Here is a 20,280-nt window from a genome sequence, read left to right as displayed (position 1 = left end):
TACTGGCCGGCCGTCCGTTGTGTCCTGCGTTACCTTGGATTCTGGGAACACGGAGCTGGGTGCAGTTTCGACGATTGAAGAAGCCCCGCGGTACGGAACACAGGTACCAGTTTGCAGGAATCGAGCGGCTGCTCGTTTCATTACTTTGTCTCGGAGTCCGGGTAGAGCGTTGGTTTTTACGCTCCGGGGACGGACAGGAACAGAGACGCCCACCAAAGGAGGTGTTTGCCGCGTCTCTGTTTTGGGGGAACTTGCGTACAGATTCGGACCCCTCGGTAGAGCGCCCGGCCGGGTGTTCCCGAGGCGTGTGTCTGAACTAGAAGTCGCCTTGGCGAGGTTACCCCATCAGTCGTCATCGAACGGCGTTTTCGGCCGTTACTCTGCACAGTGTCCTCTGTTGGCCGGATACCGGGACCGGTGTCCATGCAGAGGACGGGCGGATCTAGGCCCGCCTGAGCCCAGGGCCCACGACTGATGGGTATCGTATGACTTACTTTATTCTGAGAGACTAAGCATCGCTTGTACTATTGTTTTTCTTCCTATCTCAAAGTGTACTTGTGTTTATTAAACAAGTACGTAACAGTACAATTGTCTCTTGTGGGGTTTTCTTACCGAAACACTCGATCCCGAGAAAACAGGGATATTACATAATAATCGACCTTATCATACTAATCCTCTCCCGATCGAGGTAAGAAGACCATGGCCACACTGGACGATGTGGTGGCGGCATTGGCAGCCGTCCAAGTGGAGCTGACGGCTTCCAGGCAGGAAACCGCGGACCTAAAAGCTAGGTTTGAAGCAACACAGCGGAATCCCTTTGATGCGGGCAGGCAAGCAACGCCTCCATCCCAGGCGGTGGTGGCAGAGATGCCTGTGTCAGTCCCCCTGGCCACTCCGGAACGCTACAGCGGAGATCCATAGTCCGTGCAGGTATTCATGACTCAGGTGGCCTTACATTTGTCCTGCAAACCCAAGGCGTTTCCCACAAGTCAGGCCAGAGTGGCCTTTCTCATCTCATACCTCGCTGGAAACGCGGCTCAATGGGCGGTGCCCCTGGTGAGCAGGGACGACCCCATACTATGCGATTGGGGGGCGTTTCGTGAGGAATTCCTGAAAGTGTTCGACCGACGGGCTAATACCTATACCGCAGACTGTGAACTGCTGGAACTACGTCAAGGCAGCCACGACGTGGTACAATACTTGAACACCTTTCGTCGGTTGGTTGCGGAAACCAAATGGCCGGTATCGAAACAGATAGCCATGTTTGATCAGGGTCTGAGCGAAGAGCTCAAGGACGTCGTGGCGCAGATCGACCCCCAGCCTAAAACATGTGAGGGTCTTATTGCCTTGGTCCTACGCTTGGACCATCGGTTGGGGGAACGCCGAGGAGACCACAAAAAGAAAGGAAAAACCATGCCAGTCCCCGGGACACGAGGAGCCCCAGAGGGCGTTGTCTCCACCAAGGCCGAACCCATGGATATCGGAGCCGTTCGGGCGAGTCTTACTACTACGGAAAAGGAAACACGCCGTAAGCAAGGCCTCTGCCTGTATTGCGGCAAGAAGGGGCACTACGTCTGGGAGTGCCCGGCTAAACCAAAAACCAGTCGCAATAGGACCTTTAGGCCAGTAACTGCAGCGGTCGACATCCAGTCGGAAAACTAACCGACTCCTTGAGAAGCGAAGGGACCTCTCGGAGTCGCTCTACCATCCCTTCTTTGTTGAGTCCTTCTCGGTCGCAACCGCAGCACCTCTACATCACCGTTCATGTTTCCATAGAAGACAGGTGGAGGGCAGTAGAGGCCATGGTTGACTCAGGGGCCACGGGTCTATTCATGGACGAAGATGAGGCTTGTCGGTTGGGGATCACCCTTGTGCCCAAGGACCGCCCCGAAGATGTGTATGCAGTGGATGGAAGACGACTAGTCACCGGCCCCATAGGACATCACACTGGTGTAGTACCGGTAAGGTATGGGGAAGAACACGTAGAGGGCATCGATTTCAACATCATCCGCGCCCCTAGGTACAGGATCATCCTGGGCCTGCCGTGGCTCGAGAAGCACAACCCGACCGTGGATTGGGTGACCCACCAGATCAGGATGACATCGCCGCATTGCCGTCACCACTGTGGGGTACAGACAGGGATCGTACCCGGTGCTGGAATGAAGTACACGGTGGCCACAGCAGCCGAGAAGGCGGTTGCGTTGCCCGATGTTTACCGTGCCTTCCAGGACGTCTTCGATGAGGCGCGGGCTGAGGTCCTCCCCCCGCACCGGATCTACGATTGCCAGATTGATCTGGTTCCGGGTGCCAGTATCCCCAGTGGCAGGTTGTACGCGTTAACGGAACCTGAAAACCTCCATCTGCGCTCCTATCTGGATAAACTCCTGGGGTTGGGGTTCATCCGACCCTCTAAGTCTCCAGCCGCGTCACCCCTTTTCTTTATCCCGAAGGCCAATGGTGAGCTAAGGGCCTGTGTAGACTTCAGGGAGTTGAACGCGATCACTGTGAAGAATCGGTATCCACTGCCGCTCATAAACGTCTTACTGGAACAGGTGAAACACGCCCGGGTGTACACGAAACTGGACCTCAAAGGGGCATACCATCTGGTGCGGATGCGCAACGGCGACGAGTGGAAGACGGCATTTAAGACCAGATTCGGCCTCTACGAATACCTTGTCATGCCGTTCGGGCTCTGCAACGCCCCTGCGGCCTTTCAGTACTTCCTAAATGAGGTATTCCGGGACATCATGGATGAGTATGTCGTGGTGTACATTGACGATATCCTCATCTATTCTAACAGTGAGGAGGATCATGTACACCAAGTGACCACGGTACTCCAGAGACTCAGAGACCACCTGTTGTTCTGCAAACTCAGCAAATGTGACTTCCACGTCACGTCAGTGGAGTTTCTGGGAGTAATGCTGAGTCCAGAGGGACAAGAAATGGCAGAGCGCAAGGTCAAGGCCGTGGAAGATTGGCCAACACCACAGGGGGTGAAGGACGTGCAGTGCTTCATTGGGTTCACCAATTTTTATCGCCGCTTCATCGACGGATTCTCAGGGTTGGTGGCCCCGATAACACAGCTACTGCGTAAGTCACAGCCCTTCCGATGGAACGCGGATGCTCAAGATGCCTTTGTGGCTCTGAAGAAGGCCTTTATTTCTGCCCCTATCCTGGCACATCCGAACCCGAACTTGCCCTACGTGGTGGAGGCGGACGCCTCCGAGGTCGCAGTTGGAGCCATCCTATCGCAACGGCACCCGCACTCCGGAATACTACACCCCATGGCGTTCATGTCCAGAAAACTGAACCCCGCGGAACGGAACTACCACATAGCGGAGAAGGAGCTTCTGGCAATAAGGGACGCTTTTGCGGAGTGGAGGCACTGGCTGATGGGGGCCAGAGACGATGTCACGGTGTACACGGACCACCCCAACCTGCAGTTCATGACGGCGGCGAAACACTTGTCGCCAAGGCAAATGCGGTGGATGCTGTTCTTTTCCGGTTTTCGCTTCCACATCACCTATAGACCTGGCTCGGAAAACAGGAAGGCGGACGCCCTGTCTCGTCAAACATCCGCTATGGCTCCGCCACCTGCGCCGGTCCACTCCATCATTCCACCGTGCGCGGTGATCGGGGCGGTACAGCCAGACCACTTCCTTAAGAACGTTCAGAAGGGGATACAAACGTTCGCCTGGAAACGGTGGCTATCGTGCCATAAGGAATGGCGGGTGGTAGACTGGATGCCTGTGCACGGCAGCCGCTCGCTGGTGCCCACTCCCCGCTTACGGAAGCAGGCCTTTGAATGGTGCCACACGTCGCCCTGCGCGGGCCATCTGGGGTTTGAGAAAACCGTGTCCAGTCTGGGAAGGCACTTCTGGTGGCCGTCGCTGCGTTCAGACGTCCGCAGATGGGGGGATGAGTGCTCGGTCTGTGCCACCGCGAAAACGGACCATCGCAAGCCACAGGGACTGCTGCAACCTCTTCCATCACCCAGTAGGCCCTGGGAGAGCATTTCCGTGGACTTTTTCGTGGGGTTGCCGAAGGACCAGGGCTGTACGGCGGTCATGGTGGTCGTGGACTATCTCACGAAAATGGGGCACTTCGTGGCCTGCAGACTGGTGCCCTCGGCGGGCCAGCTAGCCTTGCTCCTGTTGAAGAATGTGGTGCGGTTGCATGGATTGCCCACAACTATCGTGTCGGACAGGGGCTCGCAGTTCACGGCCCAGTTCTGGAGGAAGTGGTGTTCAGCGTTACACATCACTTCGGCGTTGTCGACGAGCTATCACCCTCAGACGGATGGGCAGACGGAACGCCTGAACCAGTCTCTCAAGCAGTATCTGCGTTGTTTCGTGGACCAGGGGAAGGAAGAGTGGGTGGATCACCTATGGCTAGCAGAGGTGGCCTACAACAACGCCACTCACAGCTCCACCAAGTCTTCTCCGTTTTACACCAACTATGGACATCACCCCAGGTTTCTGCCTTTCGTTCACCCGGTGAAGGTCCTACGGGTACCAGAAGCAGCTAAGAGAGTGGCCCACATCAAGGAGTCTCTGGTTCGATCCCGTGCATGCCTGGAGGCGGCCAAAACAGCGTACAAAGCCACGGCCGACAGAAAACAATGGCCAGGACCTCTGTATTTGGTAGGGAAGTACGTGTGGTTATCCACCAAGAATCTGCGGTTCCGGAAGCGCAGCGTTTTTCGGCCTAAATACATTGGTCCGTATCGCATCTCTAAATGTCTCATCCCTGTGAACGTGCGTCTCCGTTTGCCTAGCCACCTGAGGATCCATCCGGTGTTCCATGTATCCCTCCTGAAACCTGCCTCTCTGGGCAGACGGGTGCCTTCGGGGCCTGTGTCGGTGGACGCCAATGTGGAGTACGAGGTGGCGGGGATCCTGGACTCCAAGTGGCGGGGCGGCAAGCTCTGGTATCTGGTGGCATGGAAGGGGTACGGCCCCGAGGAACAGTCCTGGGAGCCCGAGGCAGGCGTCCACGCACCGCGGTTGGTTGCTGCTTTCCACAAGAAGCACCCCGCCTGCGCTGGCCCTGTTCGGAGGGGTGGTTGAGGGGGGATGTACTGTCATAATCCCCGGGGAGCGGTGGGACACCGCTAACAGCAACCGCCGAATCTGACGCCGATCCACACGTCACGAGAGGATCAGGAACTACAAGGTCCGGCATGCCTAGCGCGCTCATCGCGCAACTGGAAATGCGTACTTAAGGCGCATTGGACAAAGGGGCCGCTGTCGATTATTTTGGTTACTGGCCGGCCGTCCGTTGTGTCCCGCGTTACCTTGGATTCTGGGAACACGGAGCTGGGTGCAGTTTCGGCGATTGAAGAAGCCCCGCGGTACGGAACACAGGTACCAGTTTGCAGGAATCGAGCGGCTGCTCGTTTCATTACTTTGTCTTGGAGTCCGGGTAGAGCGTTGGTTTTTATGCTCCCGGGACGGATAGGAACAGAGACGCCCACCAAAGGAGGTGTTTGCCACGTCTCTGTTTTGGGGGAACTTGCGTACAGACTCGGACCCCTCGGTAGAGCGCCCGGCCGGGTGTTCCCGAGGCGTGTGTCTGAACTAGAAGTCGCCTTGGCAAGGTTACCCCATCAGTCGTCATCGAACGGCGTTTTCGGCCATTACTCTGCACAGTGTCCTCTGTTGGCCGGATACCGAGACCGGTGTCCATGCAGAGGACGGTTGGATCTAGGCCCGCCTGAGCCCAGGGCCCACGACTGATGGGTATCGTATGACTTACTTTATTCTGCGAGACTAAGCATCGCTTGTACTATTGTTTTTCTTCCTATCTCAAAGTGTACTTGTGTTTATTAAACAAGTACGTAACAGTACAATTGTCTCTTGTGGGGTTTTCTTACCGAAACACTTGATCCCGAGAAAACAGGGATATTACACTATTGGAGGCCTGCCGCAGGGGCAAGAGGGCCTCTGCTCCCTTTCTACCCAGAAGGAGGCTTTCCTTGTCCTCATCACCTGGCTACCAGGCATCGATGCTGGGTCCATGGACGAACGCAGGCACAAAGGGCCATTTTCATCCCTTGGCCTCCCACTGGAGTCTGACTGTCTTTCTCATGACTCACTTGTCCCTGCGATTCCACCCCACCCGCTGGGACATTGAGTCCATGATGGGTGGGGATGAGGTGGTGAAGATGGCTTAAGCAGCCTCCATTGTGCCCAGGTGAGGTGGGGAGGCCAACTGACCTTCAAATTGGAGGGCAGTATTGTTCTTCCCCCTGACCACTACCCTGCTGGACTCTGCACATACTTGGTAATATGTAGTGTTCACTGCATGCCAGTGGAAGCTCCCCGGCCGTGGGGCCTCCTGCCGAGGGGAGAGGAGTGAAAATGGGGGTGAGGGAAGGTGAAGAGTGAGGGGGAAGGAGCAGAGAGTTTAAAGTAGGAAAAGGTATAGAGACAGAAGGGGTAAGCACAGACAGAGATATGAAAGACATCCAGACGGTTATTGAAAGAGGTAGCGAGGCGCGGAAAGGGCATATTAGAAATGGAAAGATGATGAGAGAGAGTGATAGGATACAAATGGGGGTAACCAGAGTGGAACAGAATTTGCTAAAAATGGGAGAGAGGTGAGTGCAGGAGGAATCTCGAGCTTAAGGGATGTGAAACCAGAGAGTGTGTGTTTGAGAGGAACAGAATCAGGAGGTATTTGAAAAGAAATGTGTTGAATGCTTGTTTGTCTGTGTGCACCCTTCAATATTTAAGGATTGCGTCAAATGCAACCAAGTAGGGACATTAGAAATATTATGATATTAAGAAGCTGCAAATATTACAAAACAAGAAAACATGAACATTTAGTGTTTCACTTCATTTTGTATAACAAGATAACACATTTTGTTTGGATTGATACATTTCTCACATGTTTTGTTCTGTGGCGCAACCAGTGTAAGTGCCAGAGTCTCTCTCGTCCTAGATCACATTGATTATTAGCCTGAAAGTGCTAAAGTACTGTTGATGGCTTGGCTCAATCAGGGTTTTAGTTGTTAATCTACACATATGGAAAGTTTGAGACCACTATCCAGGACAATGAAAGGACAACATAAATACTCAATAGAAGTGTTTTTGTATCATGTCTAACCCCGCCTCTGAACACACACACTAGCCACACCCCTAGCTCAATTTAATGAGTACTTGCACTTATATTTTCCCATTTATAGCACTGAATATTGCAAAAAGAGTTCATTTGAGTAGAAATCAATTCTTATTATGAAAGAAAACCTCTAACAATGTTGTAACATTTTAAATTCTGAATGTGTTATTTTCCAGACCAAGGACTCTTAAACTATACTGCCTACTAGTATGGATACCATGTGACTAATACACCATGTAGGCCTGTGCCTTATGTAACATTTCCTATACACTCATTTAAACACCTATGATTGTCTCTGTGCAGTGTATGTGTGATGTAAAGTGTTCTTACACTTTAAACTGGTATGAGTTGCGCTATAAAACTAAATGCATCTAAGAGACAGTGGCTGTGGAGACATGGGGGGCATTGTCAAATGGTGGTAGTGAGGGAATCCGTGGCGAGGTGGTCATGGGGGGCCGCCAACAAACATTGTCGCACAGGGCGCCACCAGTACTAAAGTCGGCCCTGATGCCCTGGCTCCCAAAACCAGAGACTATGTAATATGCGTAACACTGATAAAGGCAATTTATCATAAGTGAGTTGGCAATTTTGCGCCAGCATTTGGAGTGAACGACTTGCACACAATTTCACATGAAACAACTTTTTTACACTGGTTGATCAGCACATACTGGTGCAAAATTACCTGATCACAAGTGCAACATTAACTTGGTACCTGAACAGTGCTCTCAACCAGGCCCCAAGTGCACTGGATGTAGAACTGAGAAGGTAACCTCTAAAAACAATAAGCACTTATTACCGCACCCAGCTAAATCTCACTTAGGGTAATGATATTAAATGGGTGTGTGAAATACCCTCTGAGTTTAGCCCACCTATTAACCAGCCCTTAAATGTCTAGCCCGGAGGTTCGTCTGTGAGCTTCTGATGTAGAAGAATGACACTGACAAGATTTGCCTCCATTTATGTGTTATTGCTCACACCAGTGAGAATCAACTGCAGTTAGTGTCCGTCCAAGTAATCATGGGTGTAAACTGTAGGCGAGGGCCCTTAACAGGGGCAGGATGAATATAACCCATTATTGCCCTGCAGGTAAGGGCAACAAGGCTGTTAGAATCACCCACGCCCCAAAGAATTAACCTCACCATGAGGAGAGAGAAACCACTGTTTCTAAGGACAGCACCTCTACCTTCGGGACCCACTCTTTCTCTACCGCCCCACTTCCTTGTCAAAGGGGAACTGTAATCCCAAATGTTCCAGAACTGTAGAAAAATAATTATTTTGTTCATTGTATTAAGGTATTTCAGGATTTGTGCTTATATGTTCCTTTTGACAAGTAAAGGAAGGGGCAAGTTCATAGTAGCAGTAAGAGCGGTTCAGAAGACAGAGCTGCTACTGAGGCAGCCAAAAGGATGCACTGAAGGGAGGTGAGTCTTGCAGTTAGGTACAAGAGTGCAGCCTATCAGTACAAGGCAAGCAGTGGAGAAGAAATCTGGTAGGCACAGAATGCTATTTATGTGGGCCTATATAACATTAGCGGCAAAGGGAGCATTCTGATTGGCTGGCAAGCTTTGTAAGTTTCACTCAGGGTACTTAACGTTTTTAATCAAGGCCAGCGAGTTGTGTGAAATTGTAGCAGGTATGCTTAACCCAGCAATGAATCCCAGACTGAGGAGGGTCAGCGAATCGAGGTAGATGCTGGTCACATGTAGATGGTGGGTGGGAAGAATGCACAATAACCCTTTACTTTTTGGGGAGAGAGGGCGTCGTCCTGAATAACTGAGGCAAAAGGGGGATGGGACATTGATCTATTTTTTCACTTGAAGCTGTACGAGCTGTATCAAGGACACCTTGTCATATCCTATTGCCAAATGGACTACTGCATGGTCTCTGTATTCTGAAAACTTGTAAAAAGGGACCAGCATTGATTATGGCTGCCAGCGAGACACATTTATTTATAGCTGAGATTGGTAGCCATCTCCTTAAACATGTGTATGAATGAACACAGCACCAATATCTTTTAAACAAATGTAATTAGTGACGCTCAGCCACTATTTTTCAGGTTGCTTAACACATATTAATTTGCACATTACATACACATCATATGCATATTTTCAGAGTACAATTTTCACATTACATTTGCCCATAGTTAAAGTGTGTTCACATTCAGTTAGCCATAGTTAATGTAGGCCTCAGTTCAAATAACTTATGCTAACATTTCAATGTACTTTTGGCTGCTGTGATTCTGTCTCCCTTTTCTCTCTCATTCCAGGAGTCAAGCTCTTAGCTACATTAGTTAGAATTTCTTAAATGTGCAAATTTTCCAGCCTTTGTGAGAACATATTAGTAATAATGGTACCCTTGTGTCCATTTGTCTCTATGTCCTGTTACCCTGATCCTATCAGGCAAGGGTCTCCTAAGACAGTACAAGGCAAACAACATAAATCAAAACCCAGTTGTACAGTCTTACTTGCCTGCCGTTGGATCACATATTAATGACTGTTGTGCAAGAGAAAATGAGATCAATCAATAATTGGTACATAAAACACAAAACACAAGCGTCGGTATACAATAGCGCAGGGGCTGGACAAAACGAATACACTTCATACGAAGCATGCAACCTGATGGAAAGGTGTTGTCATGCAACAATCGAAACACACATGGTGAGCAAATTGGGTGATTCTCTGTAAATCTATAAAAATACTACAATCGTGTAAAGTGCCATGCAGCACTCTTTGAAAACTGAATTGTTGAAGCAAGTGTTCCATTGAGGATGCCTACTGAAGCAGTGTTCTATTGAGAATGGGTATAGTGGGACTGAAAAATTCAAGATGTGGGAAAACCTTTGCATCCTGGCCGGACTCTACTGACATACAGTCTGCTAAGGCAGCAATTAAAAGACTAGACTTCTAACCGAACTCAAATTCCCTTTAGCTTTTTTATATTTATTTTTTAGAGTTTTATATAGCACCAACTAGACCCAAGGCATAGGGTATCAGAGCGCTTTACGTGAGCACCAGTTTCGTTACACATTCATTTGCTTTTGTTAGGCAGGTGGAGATAAAGCGATTTGTCCAGAATCACAGGATGTTGAGCGTCTTTGCCGAGACTCCAACATGGGTCCCCAGGTCCGAGGTCGACGCTCTAGCCGTAAGGCTGTGCCTCCTATAGCCTACTAATTGTATTCTCACTGCCCTGCCACCAGAAGCCCCACAGAAGGATAATTCTACTGGGAACATCTGCACCTAACTCGTGTAATGTTGGTGGCAATAGGTATAATCAAATATTATTAAAAACTGATCAACATTATCTAATGAAAGCACTGTGAATGAGTTCAAAACGACAACAGCACTTTATGAAGCACCAGAGCTAAAGCTAGACATTGAAAAGTAATGACAAAAAAAGAATGTAAAAATGCTCAACTTACCGATATATTGTAAAAAATTAACAGAATGGATATGTTCTGCAATATCTTTTTTCTGGTGCTGAGCATTTTATGCTTCCTGCCAGATCTGTTGGCTTGCTTTTGGGACACATCAGAGAAACTACTGCAGGAGATCATGTTGTGATGTACATCTTTCTCCACATCAACAATATATTTTGTCGGTGGATGGGATTCAGTGCCGGAGTGGGACGTGCACCTGCTGCCATAGTCAGAGGACACGCTATGTATTGGGTTTTGGATCACTTCATCGTTGGAACCCACAGAGATTGAGAATACCCAGTCTGTAGGCAAAGGATGGGGCTTTCTGGCAGGTCCTGAATGCAGCGCTTCAGTTATGAAGAGGTTTTGCCCAAGGATCTGTACACATTTACAGAGGGAGAAGCAGAGGTCCAACAGGTGGAGGTTGTCATCATCGTGAACGAAGAAGATCGCCACCAAAGAGAAAATGGACACCATCAAAGGGCCGCAAGATGTTCCCAAGAGAAGGGTTATGTCCAGACTTCTTACCACACTCTTGGATCTGTCGAGATACAGCTGGCTGCGCTTCACCTTGTAGGTCGCGATACCAATGAGGCAGGCAATGAACATAGCAGAGAGAAGCACAGAGTTAAATATATAGTAGGTGCGCAATGCCTTAGGAACAGTTTTGGGTGACTTTGCAAGCACACCGAAGGAGATCATAACACCAAAGGTTGCTGAAATTGCAAGGGCGCCTAAAATCAGGCCACCAAAGGCCCCTACAATGTGGAAATGTTCTTTCTTTTGGCCGCTGGGCTCTGGTAGGTTCGAAATGTTTCCAGTGTTTTTCCAAATGACGTAAAGCATGGTGGAGGAGAAGAGACTAAACTCAATATTGAAAGGGTGCAAATAGTCAGCACCTTCATGGAATATGTTGCAAAGGTTGGTAACACAAACACAACTGTTGAAGTGCTGTGAATCTGAAAGAAAGCAATCCGTATGGTTAATATTCAGTGGGATATCAAATGCAAAACTCTTTGGTTGCCAGGGTTAAATAACCACACATCCAAAGCAGACAGTTTTTGGGTCAAGTAGCAAGTTACAATTAGTCGATAACAACAAAAACAGCAGTGCTCACATGGTGTCCTACACCCTGCTACCAGGAGTAAATGTAAATGTAAATGTAATATACTTGTAAAGTGCACAGCTGCCCCAGCAACGGGGCGTCCCGGCGCTGTATAACTCTGGGGAACCCGTCCTGGCTTTCCCTGTGGGATGGTCCCTTGCTGGGAGTCCCCAAGGTGGAGCCAGGCATCCCCGGAATTGGTGGGGCCGTTGTGGAGATTAGGCAAGCTAATGCCCAGAGTTGCCGAGTGGAACCCCTGATTATAGTAAGCAACGAAGCGAGAATTATCGAGTCTGCTGACCAAGGTCCACGACCCTGCCGCGTCGGGAATTGAACCCTGGTCCCGGGCTGACTTCTGCTCTCAGGCCTGCCGCCTCTAACCAGTGAGCCACACTACTCCACAAAGTATGTAAGCTGATCATAAACAAAAGAATTCACAATCCAACAAAACAAAACAAGAGATACCAAAGCACACATAACATGAAATCAATTAGTTTTACATGAGGAGTCATTCACCAGTCGTGAGCTCACCAGTCCTCGAGCGGACACAAATAATCCAGAAACGGCTAATCATGGCATATATTATATTTATTTTTGGCCACATTGGACATTTTGTTGATTTTTCAATTAACGGCATCGCTCCCAACCATATAATTGTGTTTCTTTGGAGGTTGATGTGTCAAAGAGACATTCTTCTCTACTTTACAGTTTCTTATTCAAATATACCCTGGACGGGTCATTGTTCTATTTGTACTCTACGAATATACTTTATCCAATTCTACTTTTATTTGGAATATGTTTAACAACATGATAACTTGTACTGAACCTTGATATAGTCACGCTGAGACACACCACATGTTGGTTGCCAGTTGGTGTGCACAAATTCACAATCAAAATCCAGATAACTGTTTGGAATAATCAGACAAATAAACCCTTGGATTTATGGACTTCATTTGGAATGACTCCTCATGTAAAACGATTTGATTACATGTTATGTGTGCTTCGGTATCACTTGATTTTTGTTCAGTGCTATGGGAAGAGCTTGTTTTATTTCTACATTTTTATAAACTTTTAAGATAGCTGCAAGTGATACAAGAGGACTATACAAAATAAACAATACGGTACGTCATATTTTTTTGTTTTAACTGATTACCATTTAAATAAATAATACAAGTCATCAATGGTTTGCAATTCATTGCCAGTAAAAACGCACATGTATGAAGAACCGGTAGAGTCAGGCACCTTATCTACATAAGAGAAACTTGTTTTCGAATACTCTTAATAACCGATAGACAAAATTAATGTACACTACATATTTTGAATGGTTGCAATTTTTTGTCCCACGACAACAGGACTCAATCAAATCAGGAGGGTGGGGGGTTAAAGGGGCTCCACGCCTAACTCAGTTACCATAAACGCTAACAACGATACAGCGCATCAACCCTTTTAACATTTTAGTTGAATTATTGACAGCTACATTTCCTTAGAGTTAAGGAAGTCAACATGGTTCATCACCTTACCAAACACACCCAATGCGTTCATCAGATTTCATATCAATACCAACAGCGACCATCAGTATATTCGGGTTATTCCATCAAAAAAGCATTTTAATATACAACCAGGCACCTCAATTATAATATTTTCCTTTGCGTAACAACCTTCCCTGGAGCTCATATCTGATTATAAGGAAACGATTTTCCACCGCACAACATGCCATACACATATTTTAGGGAACTTTTCAGTAATTTGTATCCATTTATACTTCATTGTCAAGAATCTGGCACTATTAGCAATTGGCATCAGGTGAGTGAGGAAGACAAACAGCTGAGAGCTCAGGCAGTACAGCAGTGATATACAGATTTTACACAATATGCCACGGTCAATGTTTTGCCAAAGAGTGGGCAACATCATGCAATGGATGGCCCCAGGAGCACAAGAATGTCCATCAATATGCAAGGGCCGATGGCTTGACATGAGTAGGAACCACCTTCCCATAGATGGCCACAATAGGCCACTAAATAGAACTTATATATTTTGCCCAGTGTTTTATTGTTGACCCTTATATGCAATTTTTCAGTAGTTTACCAAAGGTTAGGCACCACAATAACACGGGTGCCCCATATATGCCAGGAAGGGCTTCAGATAAATAGATGACAGATATCATCATGTCATGGATGCTCACAGGAGGCCAGAAACGACCACCATTCTGATAGGATCATATTGAGTTGGTTACCATCATTACAAGGATGCCCATGATATTCCAAGAATGACCACCAATATGCTAAGACTCATTTTTTGACAAGTGTGAGTACCATAATGGAGTGGATGGCCCCTATATGCCACACCCAGTGTTTTACCAAAGACTGGGTACAGCAATGCCAAGGATGCCCATAATATGCCAAGATGTAGCACCCATATGCCAGGCTCAGTGTTTTGCTAGGGTTATGGCCAGTGCCTAATTCATAAAAGAATAAGTGCAGGGGCCCAAAGATTTCCTCAGAAGCTCACAGTCAGCTCTGTTGAAGATTGGTTCACTGAATACCATAATAGCAGTGCATGCCTCTTTAATCCATCACCTGTCACTTCCAGCCTCTTTATCTCACTCTTGTTTTTCATCCCTATTTTCTGCCTTTTCACTGTTTTTGTTCGTATTTTGCTTCCTCCTTCTTTCCCTCTTTTGGAATGTTATCTCTTTTGCTCTGGATCAAGGTCTGTTGAGGAAACCTAATTGCTGGTCCCCAAAACTGAGGGCCGGTGGGCCCCACTTACAACCACCGGCTCAAATGTAATCACTTGTAATGGCAGCAAAATGCCAAAGATGCTTCTTGTATGCTGAAACCTATGAGGATTATGCCTGGTCCAGGTGCTAGCAACTCAGCTGTAGGCACATCCATACCTATGCACTCACATGCACACGCACTAACAAACACAGTTACTCTCAGGCAGGCACCCAGGCAAACACACACTACAGTCCAAACAATAGTTTTTAGGTCTTGGCCTGCGTAGGCTGCGCTTGCGCAGTCTTGCTGGCGAGATTTTATGTTTTCTAGGAGTGGGGCTGAAAGCAGCCCCTCTTCTCCATTGGCTGGCTTCCTAAACGGAGGCCAGCCACTGGAGAAGAGCTTTGTCTGTCAATTTAAGCCCCGTCTTTTTCGGATTGGGGGGGCGCGTTTTTTCCTGTTCTTTCTCTCTGTGACGTCATCAGTCCAAAACATGCCCCCCCAATCCGAAAAGGACGTGGCTTAGTGACTGACAAATGGCGAGTGGCTTTTATGTCCAGAATGGGAGAAGACAGCAGCGTAATATGTACGCAGGCCCGATTCACCCGGTCCGCCGAGCTGCAGATCTGCGTAGTCTTCCTCGCGGCAATGGGTGGGCGCTCCTTGCGTTCCTCCGGGACGCCAGATGCAGCTGCGCCGGTCGGTCCCACACCATCTACGACACGACGATTCTCCACCCTGGAATGATGCAGACGCCCGGCACTGGCACTTATATCGTTGTGTGCCACGCTTCTGCAGTCTGGTGAGCCGGTCAGAGCGTTATAATCCACTCGTTTGTTTGGTTCTGTTCTTGACGTCTCTCGCTCACTTCCGCCCCCCCCTCCATTGCCGTCTAAGCCCGCTGTGGCTGCTGGGCTGGCTGCTTCACCCCCGCTGTCTCGCTTCACTGGGCTTGTAAGGGAGATAGGGCCCGCCTCCATTGCCGTCTAAGCCCACTGTGGCTCCTGGGCCGGCCGCTTCACCCCCGCTTTCTCGCTTCACTGGGCTAGCGAGGGAGATAGGGCCTGCCGTCTTTAACTGCTGGGATCTGGGTGTTGGCCTCGCGCTGCGGCGGCCGCGGTGGAGGCGGCTGTGCGCTCCGCAGCCACCCGACGCCAGCAAAGGCCCCATTCACCCGCAGTGACTTCATGAAGCGCCCGAGAAATCTGCATGTGGGAGACTGACGTTCTCTACAGCCACTCCACTATTATTGCAATATTGCAGCAATCAGGCCTGAGGGGTGCACCTGGTGACTGCTGCATTGCGGTGCCCAGCTAGCAAGAACTGTGATTTGTGCAACCACACCCCGCCGACACTGGTATCCCCACATTTGTTATACTACCTCTCACCTAATTAGAGCTGAGAAGGCAGGATGCGAAGGTGCCCTCCACCCCTCACTCTACATCCCTCCTTCCTCATGCAAATGCAATAGGTCACGCATTTGCGAGAGATTAAGCTATTGCCATTGTAAATGACAATGCCATTTAATGATCTGTTTTCAAAACCAACACATAAATAAAAATGTTGTCATTTACAATGCCAATAGCTCTAACTTTTGCAAAGGCGAGACTGTTGCATTGTAAATGCGTGTTTCTTATCTTCCCTGGCAAACTGAACTAGTCCAGTTCTGTCTGCTTCTCCTCTACCTGTACCGTGACACTCTTTCACAGATTTGGAAACCAGTAACTTTGGCAAGAATGCCATGAGTGGCCCTCGGTCCCCTATTACTCACGGTAAGTCAATGGCCTTGGGCTGAATGAGGGCCATTTGAAAAGTTGGAGCCCCCTAATAAGGTTCCCCTGGCCTGGGTTCTTGCAGCTATTTTGTTACGTGCCCCTACCACTGTTCCTCAGCCTCTAGGAAGTGCGATGGGCTAGAGGGAAACACATAAAAAGACATCGCAAGACAGATAAAATGAGGCGTCTTTGTGTGTTTTCTTTCTTTCTTTCTTTTTTTTTTTGCTGGCTGGCTGGCAATACTTGGGGTGTGTGGTTGGATCATGATCCTCTGGACTATTTTCCGAGGTAAGGGGTCTCTCAGTCCACCCTTCTATCAAGTAGATCGGAGAGAGATGAAAGTATGTCCCATTAAAAAGTAAGCAAAGCAGATGTTAGCCACAGGCAGAAGTATAGGACTGCATATGAAGCCTTCATTTGCTCCAGTTCCCAGTGTGAGTTCTTGTCAGCCCATTGCTTTCAATGGAGAGTGGCCTCTTAACTGTTCTCTATAGGCCATTTTGTCTAAGTGAAATTGTGTTAGTACATATGGGCATATGCGCTTTAGTATCAGGTAAGAGGGAAGTGTGGGGTTCCCTGACTAGAGGAATGGTAGAGTTCCTTTGCAGCGAACCAGGTCCACAAAAAAAACACCCCAGCCACACATCTATCTTATCTCAGTCACTCAAAACGTGTGGGAGAAACACTATTACCATGCAAAGGGGCCACACTGTCTTTTTCTTGTGCGTGGTATATTTCCTCCAGCTGCTTCATGGACTCGTCCAGTACCACGCTCATCCACATCAGGATATTGGTAGCTAGAGTGTGCATAAGACCAAACCTGGAAAAAAGATTGAACAGAAAACCTATAGAGTTAGTGTGCTTTGCAGGTCCACTTTAGTGGCCATACACAAATATTCAGATGGTCATACCTATTGAGCTGCTGCCTGTCTTGAATACATACTTTAGCATAAAACGAGAGGATGGAAACCTTTGGAGAAAAACACAAAAAACAAATTTTAAGTATTTAGAGAATACATATTAAAAATATAGTAAGTAAAAATCGTGTTAGGGGTAATAATATGGAGTCTGATCTGGTCTATCAGTCCTCTGTTCGTTTATGACTTAGATGTCAGGTAGTAACACGTTAACCCAGGAACACTGATTAATGGACTGAGCAAATTGTACTTATCCAGAGCTGGGCAAACCCCCATCTGTCACCTTTGAATGAAGCATATTAAATTAATTAATGGATTCGCTATCTTTGCATTGCATAATGAGATGAATTATACATCAGACATCATGTTATTTTATGTTATATTATTTATTGTTCATAAAGCGCACTAATGCCATCACGTCTTGGCAATAACTAAGCATAGCAAATGTAGCAGATAAAGGACTGGTGGCTACCACAAATTAAATAACATGAAAACTGATTTTGGCGGGTGGAAGACATTGCCCCTGCCATCCCAAGGGACCGCCATCTGCCACATCTGGAGTTGTCCGCAACCCCCGCAGACAATTCTCAACATTGAGAGCAGTGGAGTAGGTAGCTGGGTGCGGTGGGAGCGGGCCACCCCGGGTGTCATCCCTGAGGGGGGGTGACAAAATGTCACTGAGGGGGGTGACAAAATGGCAAAATTGTGTTACCCCAGTGCACGCCTTCCATCTTCAGAGTGTCACTATCTTGGGCGGCAATCCGTGGATTCGCCAGCACCCCTCCCCCGGCAATCGCAGGTACCGCACTGGGCTGTCTCTGGTCTAGCTACGCCACTGATTGAGAGTAACTGGTGTCGCGTTGGTTCTTTCCTGTCAGCACTGTTAAGGTTTGCTGGATGGCTCCTTCAAACACGACGCCCCTCTCTCAAACTTTCACAAAGTTTTACTTCTTCAAAAACAAACTCCAAAAGCAGGAGTTTTTTATTGAAAAATGTGAAAATAATGGCCCCCAAACCACGGTAGTTTTTTCTCATGGTGTGGCGGTCATAATTTCTTTTTACTATCCCTCACCTCCATATTTAGGCAAGTGGTTGCAGCAAAAAAAAAAAACAATCTGAATAGGGAGGACAGTGCTATGTGTTAACCTACGATGGTCTGTTCTCTTTTGGGCAATTGGCGGGGCATGTCAGCGACAGAGCTGGAGTAGGATCAGTCATCCGCATTCTTAAGGTCCACCCACCTCTGAATCAGACAATCAGATCTTGAGTTTTGCTTAGAGGGTACTCCGTCGCTGTTTCTTTGGAGTACCCTCTCAGGCAAACCCTAAATCAGCCCCAAAGTTTTTTATTTTTTGCTGACATTCATCACGCTTTTGTTTTGTGTTCTAGGCAGAAGCTGAGTGCTATAAACTCTTTGTACATCATCACCACCAGGGCTTTAAGTGGGATGAAAAAACTAGAGGGTCTCTAAAAGGGTTGTGGCAAATATATTAAAGAGGTGTGGCTTACACAATTAGGGGCGTGGGCTAAATAATAATGTGCACTGTACACACACACCTCTTTTGTGCTTGTTTATAAAGCCTATAATGACGCTCTGTGTGTAATAACTGATACCAAAATAGAGTACACTCACATGTCTCTTAATTCACTAATAGCATTGTTCTCAGAGTGGGCAAGAATAATTGTCAGTGTATTTATCAGTGCTTCTTCAAAAACTCTCCCTTTTAATCGATGTCTTTTAATGCAGCACTAATGCACTTTTTTTAAACATTTTGGAAACAGTCTATCAAATTCAAACATGATTTTTGTTGCACAATTTACATGTATATTCCGATTGTGACCAAGCAGGCACTGAGTACGCTGTAGTGCTTTAAATCCTGATATTTCCTTAACATCTTTTGTAACTGCTTAAAAAGCACGCCTATCTGTGTGCTGAAGGCAAGCCTTCAACTCATTGTTGACTGTGCAGTCGAACACATGACACACTCCAGGTTTTCCTGCCCACCTTTGAGCAACGGCAGTGCCAGTAGTCAAAAATGAATTGACAGGACACATTGAAAATGAATGCCCACAGATGTGTCTCTCCTCATGCCACATAGTTAATATATGACATAAGCGAAATTTACCGAATCCCAGCTCATGCCTTGCATAACTTGTCTTCTTTATCCTAAAATTAGAACAGTTTGACATTCACGTAGGGATGGCTCTTCTCGATCTCCGCATCAGCCTGGAAGCTAAACTCCTACTGCATTTGTTTACTGACTTGTTTGACCCCGGAAGCAGGGCTGGCCTGGCATGGGCGAGTTGGGTCTAAGCCCGGGCCACCAATATTCTGAGGGGCGCAGCAGGGAGTAGCCTGCTAAGGGCATATTACGATGTTGGTCAGAAAGTCTCTGAATGGCATTTGGTTCATCCAAATCCGATTCGGAACCTGCCTTTCCGACTGACACAGAAACTCATCCGACCGACCGATTACGATACTCGGAAACCATTTGGACTTTTAGAGTTAGCTCCGACTCGGTTACGAACGGCATTCAGAGGACCCGAGTCGGTCAGAGCCGACGCGTACAGGTATACAGACTGCATTTCCGACCGACGGATTACAATGTCGAATTTGGACAGCCTTTCCGGAACGGTTGTTTCGACACGGATCGGCAGTCGGAAACAGACTTTGGGGACCCGTAGCAGGCCCCCCTTCACCCTGGGGCCTCCGAATAGGGCCCATGGGGGTACCCATGGGACCCCTCTTTGCAACCATGCACAGTGTGGCAGACACCATGGGGGTAACCAAAAAGCTACTAAATTACAATATTTCAAATAGCACAAAAGGGCAAAACTCAAAAGTCTCACTCTCAGTGCGGAAAGAAATATCTGTAAATACACCAAAAACTCGCAATATGGATACAGGAAAAGGCGTTTAAAGTTGGAATATCATAAGATTTTTTGTAAAACCCTCACTCATCAACATGGTTGATGACATGCTTCATCATTGGGATTTTTTACCAAGGAGACAGAATGTCTCCCCGGACTGCTACTACAACTGAATTACAGTGGAGCAGATTCCAACTGAACGAATAGTGAGAAGTGCAAACTTTAAAAAATGGCAAGCTATCCTCCGCAATAAATTTAATATGGAGTCAGATTGTCATTATTAAAAACAGTGAGTCGGACATTTATTGACATTTTAGAGTCAAGTATGTCCTAAGTGCTACTAAAAGGTCGA

General features: G+C 47.7%; 1 protein-coding gene across 1 annotated transcript in view; it reads right to left on the bottom strand.

The window, feature by feature from the left end:
* LOC144752593 (proton channel OTOP2-like) overlaps nt 1–20,280 on the bottom strand; it is a 110,888-nt gene that overhangs the window by 16,378 nt on the left and 74,230 nt on the right. Inside the window, exons 4-6 of the mRNA XM_078640475.1 lie at nt 17,052–17,110; nt 16,833–16,960; nt 10,544–11,499 (exon numbers count right to left, since the gene is read on the bottom strand). Of these exons, the coding sequence (XP_078496601.1) occupies nt 10,544–11,499; nt 16,833–16,960; nt 17,052–17,110 (1,143 nt within the window). The remainder of the gene's footprint in view (nt 1–10,543; nt 11,500–16,832; nt 16,961–17,051; nt 17,111–20,280) is intronic.

Source organism: Lissotriton helveticus, chromosome 5_1 (genome assembly GCF_964261635.1).
Source record: "Lissotriton helveticus chromosome 5_1, aLisHel1.1, whole genome shotgun sequence".
NCBI lineage: Eukaryota > Metazoa > Chordata > Amphibia > Caudata > Salamandridae > Lissotriton > Lissotriton helveticus.
The sequence above is the reverse complement of the archived record's forward strand: the minus strand, read 5'-3'. Positions and strand labels throughout refer to the sequence as shown.